General features: G+C 35.5%; 1 protein-coding gene across 2 annotated transcripts in view; it reads right to left on the bottom strand.

Annotated features, from left to right (window-relative positions):
- GRB14 (growth factor receptor bound protein 14) overlaps nucleotides 1–21,978 on the bottom strand; it is a 148,662-nt gene that overhangs the window by 43,754 nt on the left and 82,930 nt on the right. For both annotated transcript variants that reach the window (XM_027866106.1, XM_027866105.1), the window contains one exon: nucleotides 12,862–13,018. In XM_027866106.1, the coding sequence (XP_027721907.1) occupies nucleotides 12,862–13,018 (157 nt within the window). The remainder of the gene's footprint in view (nucleotides 1–12,861; nucleotides 13,019–21,978) is intronic.

The following is a 21,978-nucleotide window of genomic DNA, read 5'->3' as shown; positions in this document are numbered from 1 at the left end:
GGGGAAGTTCAGAAGACAGGTGGAATTTGTGAGGAACTGAGTTCTATTTTTGGACATGTTGAATTTGAGATGCCTAAAAGACATCTCGCTTGAAGTATCTGACAGGCAGGTGGGAATGTAAGACTGGAGCTCAGAAGGGACAATAGAGAAAAATATATAGATCTTGGAATCATCTGTACAGAAATGAAACTTTCTACATGGAAGGTACTATTCTACTACATGGAAGCTAATGAGATTACGATGAGAGTGCAAAAATAAGAGGTTGAAGGACAGAGACTTGGGGTATAACCTCAGTTAGAGGAAAGGACATGGATTATGATACAACAAAGGAGACCTAAAGTAAAGTCATACAGGTAGGTGAACCAAGAGGTAGAAGTCAAAAAAACCCAGAGAAGAGAAAATATCCAGAAGAACAGTCAGTAGTCAGCTCCAAAAAGGTCAACAAGGATGAGGACCCCATTCAAATTTCTCATTCTGGCATCCAAGGTTCTCCAAAACCTAATAGTACCAACTTTTCTACTCCTGTTTCCTTCCTTTACATTTTTCTGCTCCAAACAAGGATTCATGCATTCATTTTTACTCATTCATAAAGAAACTGTATCTTTTCAGCCTGTTATGTGTGTGTGTGTTTTTTCCACCTACTCGCTCAACTGAAATGCAAAGTTTTCCCCTTCTCTTTTTCTACCTAACCTAACTACTCTTAAATCTAATTTCCCCCATAAAGCTATGCCTGGTCATTCCATCCAGCTAGAAATGATCAATCATATTCCCAAACTCCAATAGCACTTGTATTGTTTAGTCATTTAGTATTTATATGCCACCTTATATCATTCATTACAATTACTATATCTGAATGTCTCATATCCCAGGTAGATTGTAACCTCCTTAGAAGCAAAGACAATTTCATACTGACATAGAATTTCATAACTGTTCAACAAATGTTTGTAGATTTATTAATTCAAAAGGGAAAAACTCCACAAACAACTGGCAAGAAAACTGGCAAGGGTATGAGAGTATAGAAACAGAAAAAGGAAGAAATCTGGATTCCAACCGAAACTAGGCAAGATGCCAAAATACGTAAACTATAATCTTATGTAAATTTTACATAATTCGTTGTATTTCAAACTCAATCAAAGAAGAAATAAAACAAAAGTGTTTTTTTAATGAGCTATATTTAGTAGATGTCACAATATATTTCAAAAGGAGAATTACTATATGCAGAAACCTTAAGGGTATATCAGAGAAACTTGCATTAATGAGTACTGGTTACTGTGTAGATAAAAAAGCCAGTGTAATGGTCCATAAAGTAAAACTCAATGGGGGAAGAAAGGGAGATATTGTAGGTTTTACAGTGATTATTGCCTGAAATGTTCAAATAATATTATTGGTAATCAGAACAATTTCCAGGTAGTCTTAAGATAAAATTATTTGCAACCAACCTATTATGGAGCAGGAAGTGGTATGTGAAAGTAAGAAAAGAAAATGGAACAAAGACTGCCAGATCAGCAGACATCTAACCCTTTATTGTATCAGAGATGAAAATTATACAACTAGATTTTAGATTCTATCAAGAGAATTAGTAAAGTATATGGCAATAGTAAATAAAGAGGGAACGCAGGTCAAATGGCAATGATCTGAAATTTATCCAACCTAATTCATGAACCCTTCAGAGGTCAAAAACATAAAAAAGGAAACTTTACATAGACTTGTAGGGAAGGTCAGAACTAATCTCTTTCTTGCCAGGTGTGGTAGGGTAGGTGTAAATTTATAGAGGTCATTTTAGATCTGAAAGAAGAGAAATAGACTGATTTTTACAGTTTTATAAACATGAAAGATTATACCAATCAATGCTATGGGAAAACAACTATCTAGCTGTTCACAAAGAAAAGAATGACTTTAATGTGTCGCTTATAAAATCACTCATTATTTCATAGTCATAGTTTATATGCTATAATCAAGTTAATTTTAAAACTGTTCACAAGAATTTCAGTCACATTTCTTAAGTTAGTTAAAAGAAAATAATAAAAACCTGGCTGTCAGAAAGTTTGACAATTTCAGCAAAATGGTAAGCAGCTCTCACTATGATTCAAATACACTCACATGGTAAAAAAGGAAGGTGTTAGGTGACTGGATGTTTGCATAATAAAGCTATATGTTTCCATCATATACTAAACATGGAGGTTACAAAGGTAAATGTTTAATTGTAGAGTGAACCTCAAGAAAAACAACAATCCCATAGAGAAAGAAGGCTGAGTTTGGAAGCTTGTTTAGTTAAAAGACTTTGACATGTTAACAGACTTCACACTTACCTCTGAACCTTCAAGCCTCAAGAAAATACAACAATATGTGGGCAGAGAAAATTAATCAAGGGCATGCCTTATCATGGATAATATGGGAAAACTAAACTAGAACCTCTAAATAAGAGATTTAACAATTTATGAGAGAAAATATAGAAAAGCATCAGGCACCCCAAAATGTCTAGAATCTTGCTCTAAATTAATTTCTTATTTCCTAAAACCTTTATAGAAATTACATGCTTAGTAATATTTATACAGTTACTTAAAGAACTTAAGTTACCCAGAAAAAAAAGCCATTGGCAATCAGTGACTGGAAAAGCTTTTGTTCAAGAAATCTATATGCTACCTAACAAGATACATCTATTAATGACTACTCAATTCTAGATACATAGTTCCTGGGGTCCAAACAAGTCTCTAAGGATCATATTTCACAAGTTCAACCTACATCAGTGATGTCAACATCACAACATCAGATTGTGCCTAAGACACTTTCTAGCTGTGTGACCCTGGGAAATTGACAATTTCTCTTCAATTCTGTCATCTGTAAAATGAGGATGCTGGATTCAACTTCTATGGACCCTTTCAGCTCTAAATCTATGATCTATAATTACCACAAAGGGCCCAAAATTCCAAGAGGCCTTCTTAGTGAACAGAAGTTAGTATTTGTGTTCTAGTGTGTGTATGTGTGTGTGTATGTGTGTATACATATGTTATATATTATGCATATATACATATATCATACATATATATATATGAAAGAAAAGGTAATCCATAAAAATCTCAAGAAATATATACCTGAACCCGTAAAAACCAGTGCTAAATTTGGAGTCAGAAGCCCTAACTTGAACCCTAATTCTACTACTTACTGAGTTCATGATCTCACACAGGGTACTTCATGGGCCCCAGTTTTCCTCATCTGAAAAACGAGATGTTTCAATTAGATGGTCTCTCTAATGTCCTTTTCCAACTCTAACTCTTATGATCTCATAAAAGGACTCCTAAAACAAATAATGAGAGAATAATGACGGAGAATAATCACTACTCACAATTATAAAATGCTCTGAGGTTTACGGAACATTTTTCCCGCAACAATATGATATATACAGCTAATATAAATATTCATATTGCCATTTTTCAGATGAGAAAAACTTTGGCTCAGAAAAGTTGGATTACTTTGTCCATGGTTTTATATGGAAGCTTTATAGGAAGCACAAAGATAGTGTTCCTATACAGATCTTCTAACTTTTCATCTTCCCACATTAAAAAAGCAGCTAAGAGGGAGAGGTCAATGTACCTGAATTACCATACTGGTCAAATTAATCTTGAAGTAAAAGCTTCCCAGGGTATCATTCTATCATAGCCCAGACTGCTAACTCACCCCCAAAAAATATTCGTAATGACTCTGATTCACCAAGGCAAATTTCGATTACATTCAGCATACTGCAAATAAAGTAAGCTGTTATAGAATACATTTTAAAAACATTTCTGTAAAACATGGTTTGGAGACTCATGAGTAAGCTTCTAGAAATTTTCATTTTCTAGAATAGTTTATCAGTAATACCAGATAAAGTATTGCTGTGGGTTAAAATGAAAAACGGGATGACTTAATCTAAACTTATTTGAAATCTTATGACATATCTTTAAACTCTGTCACTTACTAGATCTTGGGCAAACAACGTAATCTCTAAAAGCCTCAGTGTCCTCATCTGTAAAACACACCTTGAGGTCCCTAACTCCCCAGACTGTTGGAAGCATCAAATCAGTCAATGCTTGGAAGGTGCTCTGCAAGACTTAAAAACACTATATGAATGTCCATTAGGTGCCATTCTTGGTAATCAGCATCAATACTATATGTAATCAGACAGCATGTCTAAAAGAAAGCAAGCGTTCTGCCTTCAGTGCCTTTTTGTTACGTTTCATGGGAATCTGCGTTCGTGAAATATATATGGTACAGGAATGTGCAGGCTGGCTTCTAGTGTTATAAAGGAATCACAGCAACCACAGATTGTATTGAACATTTGACAGGCTAGGTAAACATTTCAATTTACCTTCACTATATATGTATATGTGTGTCTATGTACACACATACACATGCATAATCATTTACACTTTATTGTAAATTAAATTATTATCATTACTATTATTTATTACTGACAGCTAATTGAAAGCTGGCTCTGACTAGGGTAGGGATAGAGAGAACGTGAAGACACAGGGAATCAGAGAAGGTAAAAGAACCCTGAAAAAAGAGACAAAGGGCAAAGGTGAGCAAAATCTGCCCGCTTCTCAGTTTTACCTAGGCCCAATCTTGAGAGTTGGTAAAAGGAAATAGTCAGAGCTACCTAGAACTCTGAAACTTTCTCCCTTTTTTTCATTTTTTCCTCCTTAGTTCCTACTGAAACTTCAAGTAAATTTTAATCAGCTAAAGAATGTTCAAAAATACTTTTAAAATTGAAAAACAAACATGGATAATATTTCCTATGTAAGATCACAAATTAAATATCATAATTCCACACCTATTTACTTCAACACTAAATTACAGTAAGATCCATAGTTATAGTGCAAATGTGAGGAACTGAGAGATATGTGGAAAATTTGTATAAACTGATGCAGAACTAAATAAGTAGAACCAAAAGAACAAGAAATAGGTTTGATTAAAACAAGACTGATTAAAAGATCACTAAAAACAAGTTGAACTTTGAGTACTGGAAAACCAATGAAAAGGGTCCTCCATATGAGATATTAAAACATACTTCCTCCTTCATGGCACACAAGTAGAGAATTATTAGAAAATAATGTTGAATGCACCATTAGAAAGGAGTCAGATGTTTCTGTTAAATTGTTTTTGTCACAAGATATCATTCAGTCTAGAGAGAGCTGACGTGTGAAATGAATACAATGTAAAGACAAAAAGCATCCATAAAATATATTGTTTTAGATTGTCATCGTTCAAAATAAATATCTTAATCACTGAAAAAATGAACATAAGAATATCTCATTTAAATTTATCATCATTCTGTGATTTCTTACTTTAAAAAATTATCTTATCTCAGGTTTAAATACAATACAGAAATTTAATATTTGATATATATTGAAATATATTCTGATAACTTCACAGATACAAAGCTACCCTAAAAATGCTAAGCACTTGCAAAAAAAGAAAGAAAAACACCCATAAATTTTTTAATATACACTGAAAACAAAACTATATTTGTTATATATATGTATACATATATATAAAGAGAAACATATTTGTCTTCTTTGTCATCTATAGACCTCTCTAAGCAATTTAACAATAGTATAAAAATTTGAAAAGTTTCTGTTTTATTTCTAGAGCACTAACAAATTTACTTTGATATTTCACAAACTACTGTAGTTTTTGTGGCAACAGAAGGAAATACTATCAAATGGAAGTAACTATATATAATTCTGTTTTTTATTTAATTTCTGAAGAGTTTTTCTTTAAAAACAAAAACCTGTTCTTTCTGAAGCTGTTGATTTAGCTTCAAAGTCTTTTTTTTCCAACCTCAATCCTCCAGGAATAGAAAGTGCTCACCTGTGACCTTCGCCTGGGTTTCTTCACTGAATCTACTGAAAGTACAGCATGGAGCTCAAATAGAAATCTGAGTCCCCACTCTTCTCTTCACTTGATAAGAGAAGAAACAAAAGTGGCTTTTTACCTCTAATTCCCCCAGAAAACAATTCTTCTTACACCTTTGTTATAGGAAACTCCGAGAGACAAATGGTCCTTGTACTCCCATATGTTAGGGGGAAACTACACAAATTTTTTTCAGTCTCATTTTCAGATAAAAATGAACAGCCACCTACAAAACGAAACAAAAACGAGGGAAGCCATGGACAAAAGAGGGCTCGATTTCTGAAAGGATTCTTAACCCAACAGTACTTTCTAATAGATGCGATATCACCAGGAAAACTATCACTGAATTTAGCTGAATATCTGCTGTGGTTGAGAAATCTTCATGCTGGGAATTGCTATGTATAAAAAATTGTAGTTTATTCTTCAGCAAATTGTCTACAGCCTTCTCTCAACTTAGGCATTGTAAGTAGTTTCACAACATCAGAGCCTTAAAAAAGTGTGCTATAAACCCCACCTTCTCCTTGAACCCTTTCTTTCTTGGTTGTTAATAGCTGACTGCTATCTAGTCTGGACAGGCTTTATTCCCTGGCACCCTCCATTAAATACTATCCTTGATACAAACTTATTTATATTTGCCATGATAAATACCTCCCATCTCCTCCATTCAAGTACTGAATTAATCTTTTCTCATCTTTTGTTTGAAATTTTCTGGATTATATATCTGTAATGATATTTTAAGAGGATAAAAGCTAGGAGAAAAGGACCAGATGTACATAACTGTCTTTGTACAGAAGCACAGTTCCATGAGTAAGTAGGTATTTAATTATTATTTTTGTTGCTGCCAATGATCATGCAGTTAGAAACATGGGCATTATAGAAAGCTACAAAACCATTTCCAGAAACACAAGATGCAATTCTACACCATTTGTATATATGTGAACTTAATATAAATATATAATATAAAAATTAACATAATTTCAATAGAAGAAGACTGCAGGCCTGTCTCTTTATCATCTCTGTGAATGTCTGTCTTAAAGAGGTGGTGCACAGACAACCACACAAACAAAAACTATTACGGGAAAAGCACCCAGTAATTCATTTTGGCTGTTAAAATCACTAAGCTCAGAGGTTCACAGTGTCCCTCCCTATGTTACAATGAATTCCTCCTGAAGTGACTCCTGAGCAGTCTGAATATACGTGCTTGATAACTCAGGCTAATTGCCTCTGTTTCACACCGTAGCTTCAATTAGGAAACAAAACTAAAGGGAGGCAAATATGGATCTCATTAAGTTCCAGATGACTTCTTTGAGATTGAAGTTCTTCCTTGTGTATCACTAAGTAAGAGCATGAATGTGCATCCAGGGAACTACAGTGACATCCAGTGGATATGAAGCAGCACAGGCTTGTTTCAAACCTAGGTTATTGGAGCAGGAGTTGAATTAGACACAAAGGGAATCTGAACTTCTGAAATGTATACACACACACACACACACACACACACACACACGCACTTTGCCCTCTGAATGAAAAAAACTGCATATATATTTATATTTATGTATGCATATATACATATATATGCAGTTTCTTCATTCAAAGGCTAAAGCACCAGATAGTTCTAATCTATCATTTTGAACCTATCACAACAAAGAATCTATCAGCTAAGTAAGAAAAGTCCACCTCGGGCCTCGTCCAAAAGAGAAACACACCAACCAGATAAGAGTCTCATTTACAAGATATATAAAGAATTGATTCAATTTTGTAATTCCAAAATTAATCAATGTTGTAAGGATATGAATAGTCAGAGCTCAAGGGAAGAAATCCAATCTACCAATAGCCATATGGAAAAAAAATGCTCCAAATCTCTAATAATTAGAGATGCAAATTATCACTCCCAGCAGACTGAAGTTAAGAAAAAAAAGGAAAATGACAAATATTGGAGGAACCATAGGAAAACAGGCATATTAATGCTCTGCTGGTGGAGCTGGGAATTGGTCCAGTCATTCTGGAAAGCAATTTGGAAAAATGCCAGACTGGCAGGATTTTCAAATATCAGTTTATAAGAATTCTGTCTACTTTACTACCCAACCCTGTTGAAACTACTTCAATAATTTCCAGTTTTCTATAGGATAAAATGCAAATTTCTCAGGTTAGCATTTAAGGTTCTACATAATCTGGTTCCAAACCATTTTTAAACTTTATTTCATACTACTATGAACTCTGTATTCCACGCTAATTAGAATACTAGCACTTCCTCAAACTTGAGACTCTAATTTCTGCTTCCTTGCATTTGTACATGCCCGGTATGTAATCCCATCCTCATTTCTGCCTTTCAGAGTCAGACTTCCACTGCACTTCCAGGGCCTTTCCATGTCATGACCTACTGGGCCATCTCCACCTCTTCCCCACTGGAATCTTGAACAGAGTCACTGGAACTATACTGGGTTCAGCCAAGCCAGCTTTGGTCTTATCTTGCCCAGATCCTCACATCATCCACACTTCTAGTTCATTTCCATACCAAGCTAGCACATACCCTACTGCCACTCCCCCTTTATATGTCATTTTCTCCCATCAGAATTTAAGCTCTTAGAAGGCAGGGCCTGTCTTTCTTTCTTATATTTGAATCCCTGCCTGAAGCATAGTAAGAGCTCATATATGTTTTATCTATCTATATAATGCTGTGTTCATTTCGATGCTATTTCCTCCAAGAAGCATTCCCTAATTTTCATTCTCTGCATCACCAATATCATGCATTTTTAAGTGTTCTCTCCCTCAATTTTTGAGTTTCATACTTGTTTTTGTACATGTTGCACCTAAGTGATGTCTAGTAGATATAACTGTGGACTAGATTTGAGGGGAAATGGTCCTGAATCTTAGAAGTTTGTTTCTGGATACGCACTTTGTTGACTGAGAAATTTTAGTCAAAAATTCTGTAGAACCCATCACACTTAATCAGAGAAGTTCTGTCAAATCAGTCTTTAGTTCAATAGGCTGTTAGCATTATAAATTTCATTTACAGGTGAGCAAATCAAAAATCCATTATCTAATTCAAGGACATTTTCTGTTATTTACTCATAATTACAGCTACGAAAAACATAATTTATCTTCATTCACTATAAAAAGTAATAGGAAAAAAATGCCATTCAATGCTGCTATTCATCTTGGAAGATATCTCAAGATTATTTATAAGACATGAATAAGAACTAATAGTTATCAGTTTGATATTTGGCAATAAGGTAAGTGACAAGTTAGTACAGGCTACTTAAAAGAAATACTTGTATATTTTACCACTAGTTAAATTTGATTACGATAAAAAAAGATCTGTAATTTTAATTCCAAAGGTTTTAACCTGAATCAAAAAGCAAGATAAACATGGTAACACCAGCCTCCTGGCTACTCCAGGAGTAAGATACTCCATCTCTTGCGTCCAGGCATTTTCTCTGTTTGTCCTCCACACCTGTAACACTATCTCCTCAACTGTGCCTACTGACTTCCTTGACTTCCCTTATGTCCCAACTAAAATCTCATCTTTTATAGAAAGCTTTTCCCAATCTCTCTTAATTTTAGGGCCTTCTCTCCTTAACTATTTCCTATTCATGCTGTCTATGCTTGCTTTGTATATATTCGTTGGCATGTTGTCTCTCCCAGTAGAAGATAAGCTCCTTGAGGGCAGGGGCTGTCTTCTGCCTCTGTTTATAACCCCAAGCACTTAGCACAGTGCCTGGCACATAGTAAGGACTTGATATTTACTGACTGATCAATTGACTAAAATAATTTAAGTATGGTTCCAAGGCCTGTATCAGGTGACATTTTAGAAAAAGATTATTGGTTCATATTCTTTTTTTTAACCATTTTCCAGAAAAAAAATGTTTAAATATATTTGTCTTCCCACTTGACGCCTACAAGAAGAATTTAATTTTCACTTTACCTCATACTAAAATCTCAAAAGCACATGGAAACAGTCTACCTAAAAAAAAAATTACATACATATGAAACAATGTAAAATAGTGGTAGAGTGCCAACCTTTGAGTCAGGAAGACTTGGGTTTAAGTCTTGTCTCTGACACATGCTGCCTATGTTACCCTAGGCAGGTCTCTTAATTTCTCAATTCCCAGACAACACTGTAATACTATAAATTGCAATTCAGGTTTTGATCTGTATTGGCAGGGGGAGTGTTCTCACCAGAAAGTGAGTACATGTTTATGTGTGTCTGTGTGTGTATGAGATACAGATATAGACAGACATATAGATATAAATATTCTCTCCCCCACTCACCCTGGACAACCTCAGTACTCGTGCTCTAGATCTTGTCTTTGAACTAACTAGATTATCGGATCCTCTCTTTCTCTCTAATATTCAATCCTTCCAAACTATCATTCTATATTCCTATATATCATTTTACATTCACAACCTCATTTGGTGGCCTAGTAAGAACATGTAGGGATCTGAATGAGATAAGCCATAATTTGGGCATTTGTTGTGTTCATCCTGGTGGTAGATGCTGGGAAACCTGAAGTATACCTTCCAATCTGGTTTAAATATATGAAATAGCTACTAAAATCAAGTTGGCTCTTGAAGACATTTTTTTTTGTATTGTCAAGTGGGGCAACACAGTTTCCCCAATTGCTACTTCAGTTTTCAGTGTAAACAGCTAAAGCATGTATTTCCCTAACTTTTACATGTGGAGAATGTCAGTTAATCAACAAGCATTTATTAAGCACTTACTATGTTCCAGACACTGTATGAGTCACTAGGGATAGATAGCCAGAAATTAAACCATCTACATTCTGTTGGGTAAAACATAATAATACATTTTTTTTTTGTGGGAGAGCCCAATTGGGTGGTGAGATCAGGAAAGGAGTAGTTTAGGTAGTGGTACGTAAGCTGAATTTTGAAGGAAACTAGGAATTTGAAGATGTGGAGATGAGGAGGGGGTACAATCTAGGTAGGGAGGGAACAGATTATGCAAAGTCATGGAGCACAGAGATAGTGTCACATGTGAGGAATAGGCCAGTTTCACGGAATCTGTAATGAGGTTTAGAGGAGAACAATAAATACTAATGCTAGAAAGTTGGTTGGGGCAACGTTGTGAATTTGTGAATTTAATCCTAGAGGATTAAAAAATCCTTTTTAAAGTTGCCACTGGACTTTATTGAGTTGGAAGTGACATGTGTCAGATGCATGCTTTTGTATTTTCACTTTGAAAACCATGGGAAGCAGGCATCGGGAGAGAGGAGAAAATTGAGGCAGGGAGACCAACTGGAGGCTCTTGTAGTAGTACAGGGGAAAAGGAAAGGGAAGGGGAAAAGTATTTGTGTAATAACTCCTATGTGTCAGGCACTTAAGCATTTTTTTAATAAATTTATTTATTTTTAGTTTTCAACATTTACTTCCACAAGATTTTGAGTTTCAAATTTTCACCCCATCTCGCCCCTCCCCCCACCCCAAGATGGTATGCATTCTGAATACCCCTTCCCCTACTCTGCCTTCCCTTCTATCTCTCCCCTTCTTCTCTTATCCCCTTCCCCTTCTATTTTCCTGTAGGGCAGGATAGATTTCCGTACCCCATTTCCTGTATTTCTTATTTCTCAGGTGCATGTGAAAACATTTTTTTAAACATGTGTTTTTAAAACTTTGGGTTCCAAATTTTCTCCCTCCCTCCCTCCCCACCCACCCTCATTGAAAAGGCAAGCAACTCAATATAGGTTATACATGTGCAGTTATGCAAAACACTTCCATAGTAGACATGCTGTGAAAAACTAACTCTAACTAACTAAACTAATTAATATCCCTTAATCCTATCCTGCTCCTCCCCATTTATTCTATTCTTTCTTTTGACCCTGTTCCTCCTCAGAAATATGTGCTTCTGATAACCCCCTTTCCCAATCTGCTCTCATCTCTATCATCCCCCTACTCTATTGTTCCCTTCTCCCCTTATTTTCCTGTAGGGTAAGACAGATTTCCATACACAAATGAGTGTGTATGTTCCCTCCTTAAGTCAAATCTTACGAGAATAAGATTCATTCATTCCCTCTCACCTTCCCCCATTTCCCCTCCACTGTAAGAGCCTTTTCTTTTCTGTTTTTTTGTGAAATAATTTACCCTGTTCTACCTCTCCTTTTCTCCTTCTCCTAGTATAATCCTCTCTCACCCCTTAATTTTATTCTCCAGATATGACCCCTTCATCTTCAACTCACCCTGTGCCCTCTATTTATCTGTCTATCTATCTATCTATCTATCTATCTATCTATCTCTTCCCAGACAACTTTAATGTTAGGAACAAACATCCATCAGTTTAGAATTTCCCTGGACAAGTCAATGTTTTGGCTCAAGGAAATAATCCAAGTTGCTAAATGTTCATCTGAAAAAAAGAGACGGTAAATAAATTTGCAACACATTAAGTCTTCTACTGAAACCAATGCTATTTTTTGTTAATGCTTTTAAGAAAAAGTAAGATGAGAGTCTATTTCTTTTTTTTTTCTTTTCTTTTTTTGGTGAGGCAATCGGGGTTAAGTGACTTGCCCAGGGTCACACAGCTAGTAAATGTCAAGTATCTGATGCCAGATTTGAACTCAGGTCCTCCTGACTCCAAGGCTGGAGCTCTATCTACTGTTCCACCTAGCTGCCCCCCCCCTTTTTTCCAACTTATTAAATACAAATCATCTTAATCTTTTTTTTTCAGCCAAAGACAAGGTTTATTGGAACATCCGCCATATTGACCAGACTCTTAGGGAATCTGAACATTACTGAACTATTGGCTAGATTATAAGAGTCTGAGCCGTGGCTAGATTTTAAAAATCTGAGCCGAGAGTCTATTTCTACCTGATTTTAGTCCACATCTTCCACAAATTGTGTTTACCTGAAGAACAATCTTCCCCATGTTAAAAAAGGAAGAGTATTTGTGAGATAGATGATCCTTGAGAAATTATCATAGTTGCTGAATTAAATGAAAATCCAGCTCTGTCTTCTTACCTAAACCTATGTGAGGAAGGTGTTCAATAAGAGTCCAACTGTTGTCATCGATGTAATGATTCTTAAGGATTAACAACTGGCAAACATCTCTGGCTGTTATATCACTTGGTACTTCCAATGCTCTGCTGGTACCATCTTCGTTATACACTTTAATTACCTGTGCAAACAGAAAAGGGGACATGGAACTATTTAATATGTCCTGACCAAGCACCAGTCACCAGAAGACTTACATCAAGTGAGCTGCAAAGAAAGAGCTCATCTAACTTATCTCTTTGTATAATTAGGATTTTATTTAAAAGTGTACTCTTGGACATACTTTCTAAGAATCATCATTTCTCTAACCATAGTATTTCAATTATTCACAAACCTGTTTACTACAAAATTACTAAAAGGTAACACTTGTTACCATCATCCGGAGTATTATACTCTACATAAAAGATTTCTACATAGGAGCAACCCACCAAAAAGAAATAGTATTGCCCAAAATGCCTTCAGCTGGTAAACCAGAGAGGCAGCTTGGGAAAGCTGATCTAGAGATAGCCGTGAAGTGAGGAAAAGTGGGTCAAGTCCTGCCTCCAACAGAAATAGATTGTGTGACCCTGAGCACATCTCCAAGACCAGCAGTGCTCGAGACAATCCTCTAAGACTACAAATAACAGAGGTGGCAATCAGCATTGGTAGTGTTTCTTCCCCTGGAAACTCCCTATGCCAATCAAATAATGCATCCTATTCCTATCCCTTTCTCCATGTTTAGATTTGTCTATTCCAGACATAAAATTAAGGAAAGCTGTTTTGCTCTATTAGTTAAAGAAAGACCATAAAAGTATCAGCCAACAATGAAATAGGTAAAAAACAATGTACAGCAAAACAAGCTACGTTAATTGACACCATGGTTAACACTGTTCTATTTTCTACTTCCCCTTAAAAGAAAATAATAAAAAGAAGTCAACAGAATTAATTCAAAAAATATTCAAATACAAAATAACTATTTAGTTTGATTTCTTCGTTTTCTGCTTTCAACTTTGTGATTTATATCACAAATGGGTAGATATGGTAATGATCATTTTTAATAAAATTCCATTTAGTGATACAAAGTAATATAGTGAGAATTTCATATTTGTAACCCATAAAATATACCAAACCCATAGGAACAAATGAATAATTTAAATTGCCCAATTTTTAAACAGGCAGCTAGGTGGTAGCAGTGGATAGAGTGCTGGGCCTAGCGTCAGGAAAACTCATTTTCCTTCCTGAGTTCAAATTTGGCCTCAGACACATACTGGCTGTGTCACCCCAAGCGAGTCATTTAACACTTTGCCTCAGTTTCTTCAGCAGTAAAATAATCTGAAAAAGGAAATGGCAAACCACTACAGTAACTTTGCCAAGAAAACCCCAAATGGGGTCACAAAGAATCGGACATGACTGAAAAACAACCGAACTAAAAACATTTAAACAATACACAGCTAGATTCTAAAGATATTTTATTATTCCTTTCCCCTAACAATGTAGTTTTAGTACTTTAAGTTTCCTGGAAAATTATGTTTCCTAGACACTTGACTAAGCAAGCCACTCCACATTTGAGCCTGTTTACTTATCTATAAAATAAGGAATATCTATACTACTTCACAATTTTGTGAGCAAAGAATGCTTTTAGCTTTCAAAGCCTCATTTGTATGAGCTATTATAATTATTGTATATATGTATTTCAAAACTCTAACACACAAAATAATATTCAGTGTTATATTGTAAACTGACCTAGGTACTTCTACTTTTTGTCAGATACTCTTTGCATAACCTTGAAGAACTAGTAAAACAAGACCAGTATTACTTACCGGACAAACTCAATGGTATTTAATTCTATTAACAAGATAATCTAATGGGCGTAGTTTTTATGGAACGCTGGGTAGCATATATTCTTTAATACAAGAGGAAGAAATAAATGATAGGGAAAAGTATTCTTTCTCTATTTTTTCCTGAATTACTTAGATTTAGTACACCTTTCTTTAGTACTAAGCACAAAAAAAAAAAAGAAAATCAAAAAACCAAAATGTTTTGCTAGATTGGCTTTCAATTTACTGAACCAAAAATGTTTTCATCTTTCATAATGTCACAATGTTGTTTTAAAGTCCTACATGCAAATGATCACAAATCATGCAAAAGGTATGCCAGTATACTCTCTAATATTTATATATCATCCTTATGTCAGTATACAATAACAAAATATAAAATTCTATAATATATGCAATTTGTGGACCAATATAAATTCTAATTTATATTGGTCCACCATGAGCTTTCTGCAGCTGGACTGGTGATTCTCATATTCTGCCATGGCCAAAGAATTCATCTCCTCTTGGCCAATCCACAGGTGATGAGTCTTTCCCTACTCAGCAAGGCTGGTTCTCAGACAACACCATAGTCTCCCACTGTACTCAAAGACTGTACAGTTTGCTGAACTCAGTAATTCTCTATTGATAGACTCTTAGAGAACCCAGGATTTATGGTAGGGCATGGCAAGACCCATGGGGGAGGAACATATAAAATGGCTGCAATCTGCTCCATCTGAGGTGATATCGACATCAATGAGGTAACACATTTACTGAAGTAAACTGATTCCTTTCAACTTTACATTTGGGTGGGTTATTTTTTTCCCCGAGTGTTCCATTTCCAAGTTGGCACCTATCCAGCCATGTTTTTGAAGCCATCTTGACTACATACACACATATTTACATCTCTCTGTGTGTATTTATATAATATGGTTGTCATTTTGAGACAGAGAGGCAGAAAGAGAAAGCAACAAAAAGAGAAAGGGAGGAAAAGAGAGAGGGATAGAGAGCAAAAGAGTAAAAAAGACAGCATCAGAGAGACAAGAGAGAGTGACAAAGACAGCAACAGAGACAAAGAGGGGTCAGAGAGAATGACATAGAGTGACAAAGACAGCATGACAGAGACAGTGAGTGACAGAGACAGAAAGTGACAGAAAACAAGAAAGAGAAATTTCTGTCCGATATTGCCAAGAACAAGGATTAAAGATGTTAAGGAAAAATGAAATTTTTATTTGGATAACAGTTAGAACATATATGTCACTAAATCAAAATTTCTATATGAAGTACAGCTGTCTTTATACCTAATGCTTATTCTAAGACATAATTCTGTCTTTTAAAGGTAAAATTCCATTTCAGTTAAATTCTATATAAATAAATGGTTACCTCTCATCTTAAGAGTGTGCTTTTGATAGAAAAATATTCATTGAAGCTTCCTGTCACTCTTTCTCAGAAGAAAAAGGAAGATAAAAGAAAATGTGACTAAATACCCACTTGTCCCCTGGAAGTTGTAATACAATACATTCACACAGAAATCAGGAATAGCCTAAATCTTGGCAACTTTTTTTTTAAAGGTTCAAACTTTCACAAAGACTACTCATAATTAGAAGGCTCTATAGTTTTCTCATACTTTTAACCCATTTTAAACTTTGTTGTTCCATTTCCTCTATACACCAAAAAGAGGAAAGGAGCTTAACCTTTTTATGCAATCACATCATATAATAAAAAGCAATCATATACCTTTCCTTAGAATGCTCTATAAAATGCTACAGTATAAGAAGAATATTATTCATTCTAATCTCTCCATTAAATCATCAGAGACTGTAAACTAACAGGAGAGAAGTACCCAGGAAATATTCAGATTTCACCTAAAGGAGAATAAACTTTTCTTGTTCCAACCAGTGGAGTCAAACTAGTCTTTCAAGAGAGACAGGGCCATGAAAAGAGGCTGACTAGGATAACTTATCAGTATAAATAAAATTACTGCCAAAGGCCACCAGACAAGACTATCCATTGACTATGTTTGGTATTTCTCATAAAGTCATAGTAATTATACACATAATAACCTTGATCTTTGTAACACTTGACTAGGTCTTTTTGTGTTTTTAAAACTCCTGTGAAGAACAGGATTTCTGGGAAAGAAAAATAAAAATACAAATAAAGGAGATGAAAAGGGCACTTTATAGAAGACTAGTTTCAAAAATAACTGACAAACAACAATGTAAAAAAAGAAAGGAAAATTAACAATATTAACTCCTATTCATAATAAAAATATTTAGAAACACAGAATTATAAGACTGCTTGTTTTTTTAAATGGCAATTAGTCAAAGAAATGAAACAGTAATTACAAAGAAATTAAAGAAAAACACATATATTATAAGTCAATCCAACATACATTATCTTGTTGCTAATATACACAATGTATCTATTTGTCATTCTCTACATGTTCAAAGGAAAATGAACTAAAGTACGGCTGAAAATCTTCTGGGAGCACAATATTTTAAGAAGCCTTTAAAGAAACAACGAAAAACAGGGCTTAGATCAAGAATATAATCATGTACCAAGTGCAGCCCTGCTTTCTTTGTTTTCTACAAATGAAATGGAGCAATGTGAGATTCCAGGCCATTTTTCAATCTGGATTTGCAATAGAGAACTCTAATTATTCCAAAAATTGTTCTCCAATAGTCTGGCCATTTCAAAAGGTGGTAATACAACACCGGGAAATAAAAGGAGGACCCTCACCTGTTCTAGCCAGCAACGAGATCCTACCCACTCACTTCCATCATTCTTTTTTTCTCTAGGGAATGAGGAAAGAGCAGAAATATTAGCTATCTACATAAAAAATAAGCACTAACAAGGATTACTAAGCCACAAAAAGGGCAGGGGGGATAGAGGAAAGACGAAAAAGAAAAAGGGTTGGACATCAATGGTTTGAATCAACAAATTTTGTACTTAAGGAAAAAACACTTCTTTTGTATATTACTATTTTAACATGCTCAACATTGTATTCTTTAAAAACTTATTTAAAGATTATTTTGATATAATAAAGTTACCCAAAATAAGGCTACCTGAATAAAAGATCTTGATTTTGCATTTCATCCATAAACCAGATTCTTAAAATTTCCTAATTTGAGCAAAGTTTAAAAAAAAAAAGTGACAGTATCAAGCCTTGGCAGACCTCTGACACGTACTGATTGTGTGTCTCTGAGCAAGTCAATTACAAGTTCTCACAGTGATTTCTCCAACTGTAGAACAGTTCTATGAGACCAGGAATCTCATTTTTATTACTCATAGTGAGGAGATAACACTTTGAACACAAGAGTGCTCAACATGTGTTTGTTAAATGCATACTCATATATGGAAGATATGTGGGCTCACTTAAGCAGTTCCTTGAAAAATTATTTTAAAAATAATTTAAGCTGAGTGGATTCCATTAATTCTGTGTCTGATGTCCAGACTGTGGTTTAAATTAACATGTGAGTTAATTGTGCTTATGATACCTTATAAAGAATATAAAGTCTTTCCTTCCTCTAAATGGAAGTGATTTAGGATGCTTTGTAATTCCAAATTATATAACTTTTTCTGTTATCAAATGTTCAATAAATACCACAGGTTGCCATTAAAACAGCAACATCTTCCAAGACATTAGCAGCTATTAAGACCACCTTTGTTCCTAAAATATAGCATTCTAGGAGGCAGAGCTAAGCTGGCAGAGTGAAAGCAGGGACTTGCCTAAGCCCTCCCCCAAATATCTTTAAATACCTCCAAAAAGTGACTCTAAACAAATTCTTGAGTGGCAGAACACACAAAGAGACAGAGTGAGGCAGATTTCCAGCCTAAGACAACCTGGAAGGTTGACAAGAAAGGTATGTTGCACAGGCCTGAGAAAGTAGAGTCAGCATGCAGGTCGCAGTGCAGACACAGCCTAAGCAAAGCCAGAGAAGGCCTCAAGGGACTGAATCCCCAGGAGCAGTGGCGGTTTCCAGTCTTCTCAGCCCACAGATGCCAGAGACAACTTAGAAGATTATCAGGAGGGGTCCGTCAGAACTGGGTGAGAGAGAAGTGTAGTTCAGTCCAGGGCTGCAGGGTGTGCCAATACAGCCCCGGCGCCAGAAAACCAGGAGTAGACCTTGAGAATGACTAAATTAGCAGTAGTAGCAGCACTGCTGCTCCTGGAGCTATTAGCCCCATAGTCTGAATGTTTCAAAGTCACCTATTTCAATTTGCGGGAGCCAAGATGGCAGAGTAAGTAGTAAGTCACTCTCACCCTCCCTTATTGACCCTAAAAAACCCTGAGAATATTGCCCCAGGAAAGCTCCTGAAATAGTAGAGTCAGCAGAAAGATGAGATACAGCAATCTTTTAGCTCATGAGGCTAGGGGGATTAATGGGAAAGGTCCCTCTTGCTGTGGCTGAAGAGGATCAGTACAGGAAGGGAGGAATCCCAGCAAGCCAGTGGCAAGCCCCACCTCAGCAAACCAGTAACCAGGCCCCTAGCTCCCAACACAAGAAGCCTGGGACAGTGCCCCCTGTGCAGAAATCAACTTTAAAAGCCAGAAAAAAAAGGCAAACATGAGCAAGAAGCAACATAGAAAAACAGTGACCATACAGAAGTATCTTGGTGACAGGGAAGTCCAAAACACAAATTCAGGAGAGGATAACATTGTCAATGGACCCACATCTGAAATCTCAGAGGGGAATATGAACTGGTCTCAAGCCCAAAAACCTTCTTGGAAGAGCTCAAGAAAGATTTTAAAAGTCAAATAAGGGAGGTAGAAGAAAAATTGAACAATTCTTTTAAAAATATAGTTGACAAAATGGAGAAAAAAAGTATACTGAAGAAAACAACTCCCTAAAAAGTAAAATGGGCCAAATGGGAAAGGAGGTACAAAAGCTAACTGAAGAAAACAATTCATTAAAAATCAGAATTGGGCAATTGGAAGCTAATAACTCTATGAGATGTCAAGAATCAGTAAAACAAAATCAAAGGAAGGAAAAAATAGAAGAAAATGTAAAAAACCTCATTGGTAAAACAACTGACCTGGAAAATAGATTCAGGACAGATAAGTTAAGAATTATTGGTCTACCTGAAAGCCATGATGAAAAAAAGAGCCTGCAGAGCATCTTTCAGGAGATCATCAAGGGAAACTGCCCTGAGGCCCTAGAACCAGATGGTAAAATAGTCATCAAAAGAATCCACTAATCACTTCCTGAAAGAGATCCCAAATTGAAAACGCCAAGGAATATCGTAGCCAAATTCCACAATTATCAAGTCAAGGAGAAAAAGAGAAAATCCTGCAAGCAGCCAGGAAGAAACGATTCAAATATTGTGGAACCACAGTCAGGATTATGCAGGACCTTGCAGTTTCTACATTAAAAGATTGGGGGGCTTGGAATATAATATTCTGTAAGGCAAAGGAGCTTAGATTACAACCAAAGATCAACTACCCAGCAAAATTGAGCACAACCTTGCAGGGGAGGAGATGGACATTCAATGAAATAGGGGCCTTCCAGACATTGTTGATGAAAAGACTAGAGTTCAATGGAAAATTTGATCTTTAAATACAAGACTCAAGAGAGGCATAAAAAGGTAAACAGGAAAGGGAAAAAATATTATTCAATAAGGGTAAACTGTTTACATCCCTACATGGGAAGATGATACTTATGAATCTTGAGAACTGTATCTTTCTTATGACATTTAGAAGGGATATACATAGACAGAGGGGGTAGGTTTAAGTGACTTTGATGTGATCATAAAAAAACCTAATGAAGTGGTGAAAAGGAACTATAATGGAAGAAGAGAAAAGAAGGAAGTAGAAAACGGTAAATGACATCACATGAAGAGGCACAAAGACATATTACAGCAGAGGGAAAGATGAGCAAAGTTTGAACTTTACTTGCATCAGATTTGACTTAAGGAGGGAATAATATACTAAGTTAGATACAGAAAGCTAACTTGCCATACAGGCAGTATGAGGGGAAAGGGGAAAGAAAAGGTAAGGGCGGGATAGAAGCAAAGGAAGAAGCAGTAAGGGAAAAGGGGAAAAAAAGGGAGGGGGCTGATAGAAGGGAGGGTAGGTTGAGGTAGGCAGTGGCCAAAAGCAAAACTCTAGGGAGGAGGGAAAGAGAGAAAAGGAGAAAGAAAAGCATAAACGGAGGAGGAGAAGGATAGAATGGGATGGAGAAAAAGACACAGATAATAGTCATAATGGTGAATGTGAATGGGATGAACTTTCCCATAAAACAGAAGCAGATAGCAGACTAGATTAAAAACCATAATCCTACAATATGTTGTTTACAAGAAATATGTTTGAAACAGAGGGATGCACACAGAATAAACGTAAAAGGCTGGAGCAGAATATATTATGCTTCAACTGCAGTTTAAAAAAAAAAGCAGGCGTAGCAATCCCGATCTCAGACAAAGCAAAAGTGAAAATAGATTTTATTAAAAGATATAAGGAAGGAAACCATATCCTGCTAAAAGACCCCACAGACAGTTAAGTAATATCATTATTAAACATATATGCACCAAGCAGTATAGCATCCAAATTCTTAGAGGAGAAGTTCAGGGAATTACAGGAAGAAATAGACAGCAAAACTATACTAGTGGGGGACCTCAACCTCCCTTTCTCTGAACTAGATAAATCTAACCACAAAATAAACAAGAAAGCAGTTAAGCAGGTGAAGAGAATTTTAGAAAAGTTAGATATGGTAGATCTCTGGAGAAAACTGAATGGGGATAGAAAAGAATATGCCTTTTTCTCAATGATACATGGCACCTACACAAAAATTGACCATGTAATAGGACATAAAAACCTTACAATCCAATGCAGAGAGGCAGAAATATTAAATGCATCCTTTTCAGATCACAATGCAATAAAAATTATATGTAATAAATGGCCATGGAAAGATAGACTAAAAATTAATTGGAAACTAAATAATCTAATCCTAAAGAATGAATGGTTCAAACAACAAATCGTAGAATTAATAATTTCATCCAAGAAAATGACAATAATGAGACAACATACCACAACCTATGGGATACAGCGAAAGCAGTTCTTAGGGAAGTTTCATATCTCTAAATGCCTACATGAATAAAATAGGGAAAGAAGAGATCAATGAATTGGACATGCAACTAAAAAGAAAAGCTAGAAAAAAAAACAAACTAAAATATAGCATTCTAGCTATTAAGCTATGACACAATTAAAGGTTTATGTTTGGTGATTAAGGTTAGTAATATTAGATATATTATTTCCTATGGAATTAGAGTATAAATATCAAGTTGCTTAATTCATAAG

The sequence above is a fragment of the Vombatus ursinus genome, unplaced genomic scaffold (genome assembly GCF_900497805.2).
Source record: "Vombatus ursinus unplaced genomic scaffold, bare-nosed wombat genome assembly UNPS02014779.1, whole genome shotgun sequence".
Classification (NCBI taxonomy): Eukaryota; Metazoa; Chordata; class Mammalia; order Diprotodontia; family Vombatidae; genus Vombatus; species Vombatus ursinus.
This window is presented reverse-complemented; position numbering and strand designations above follow the sequence as displayed.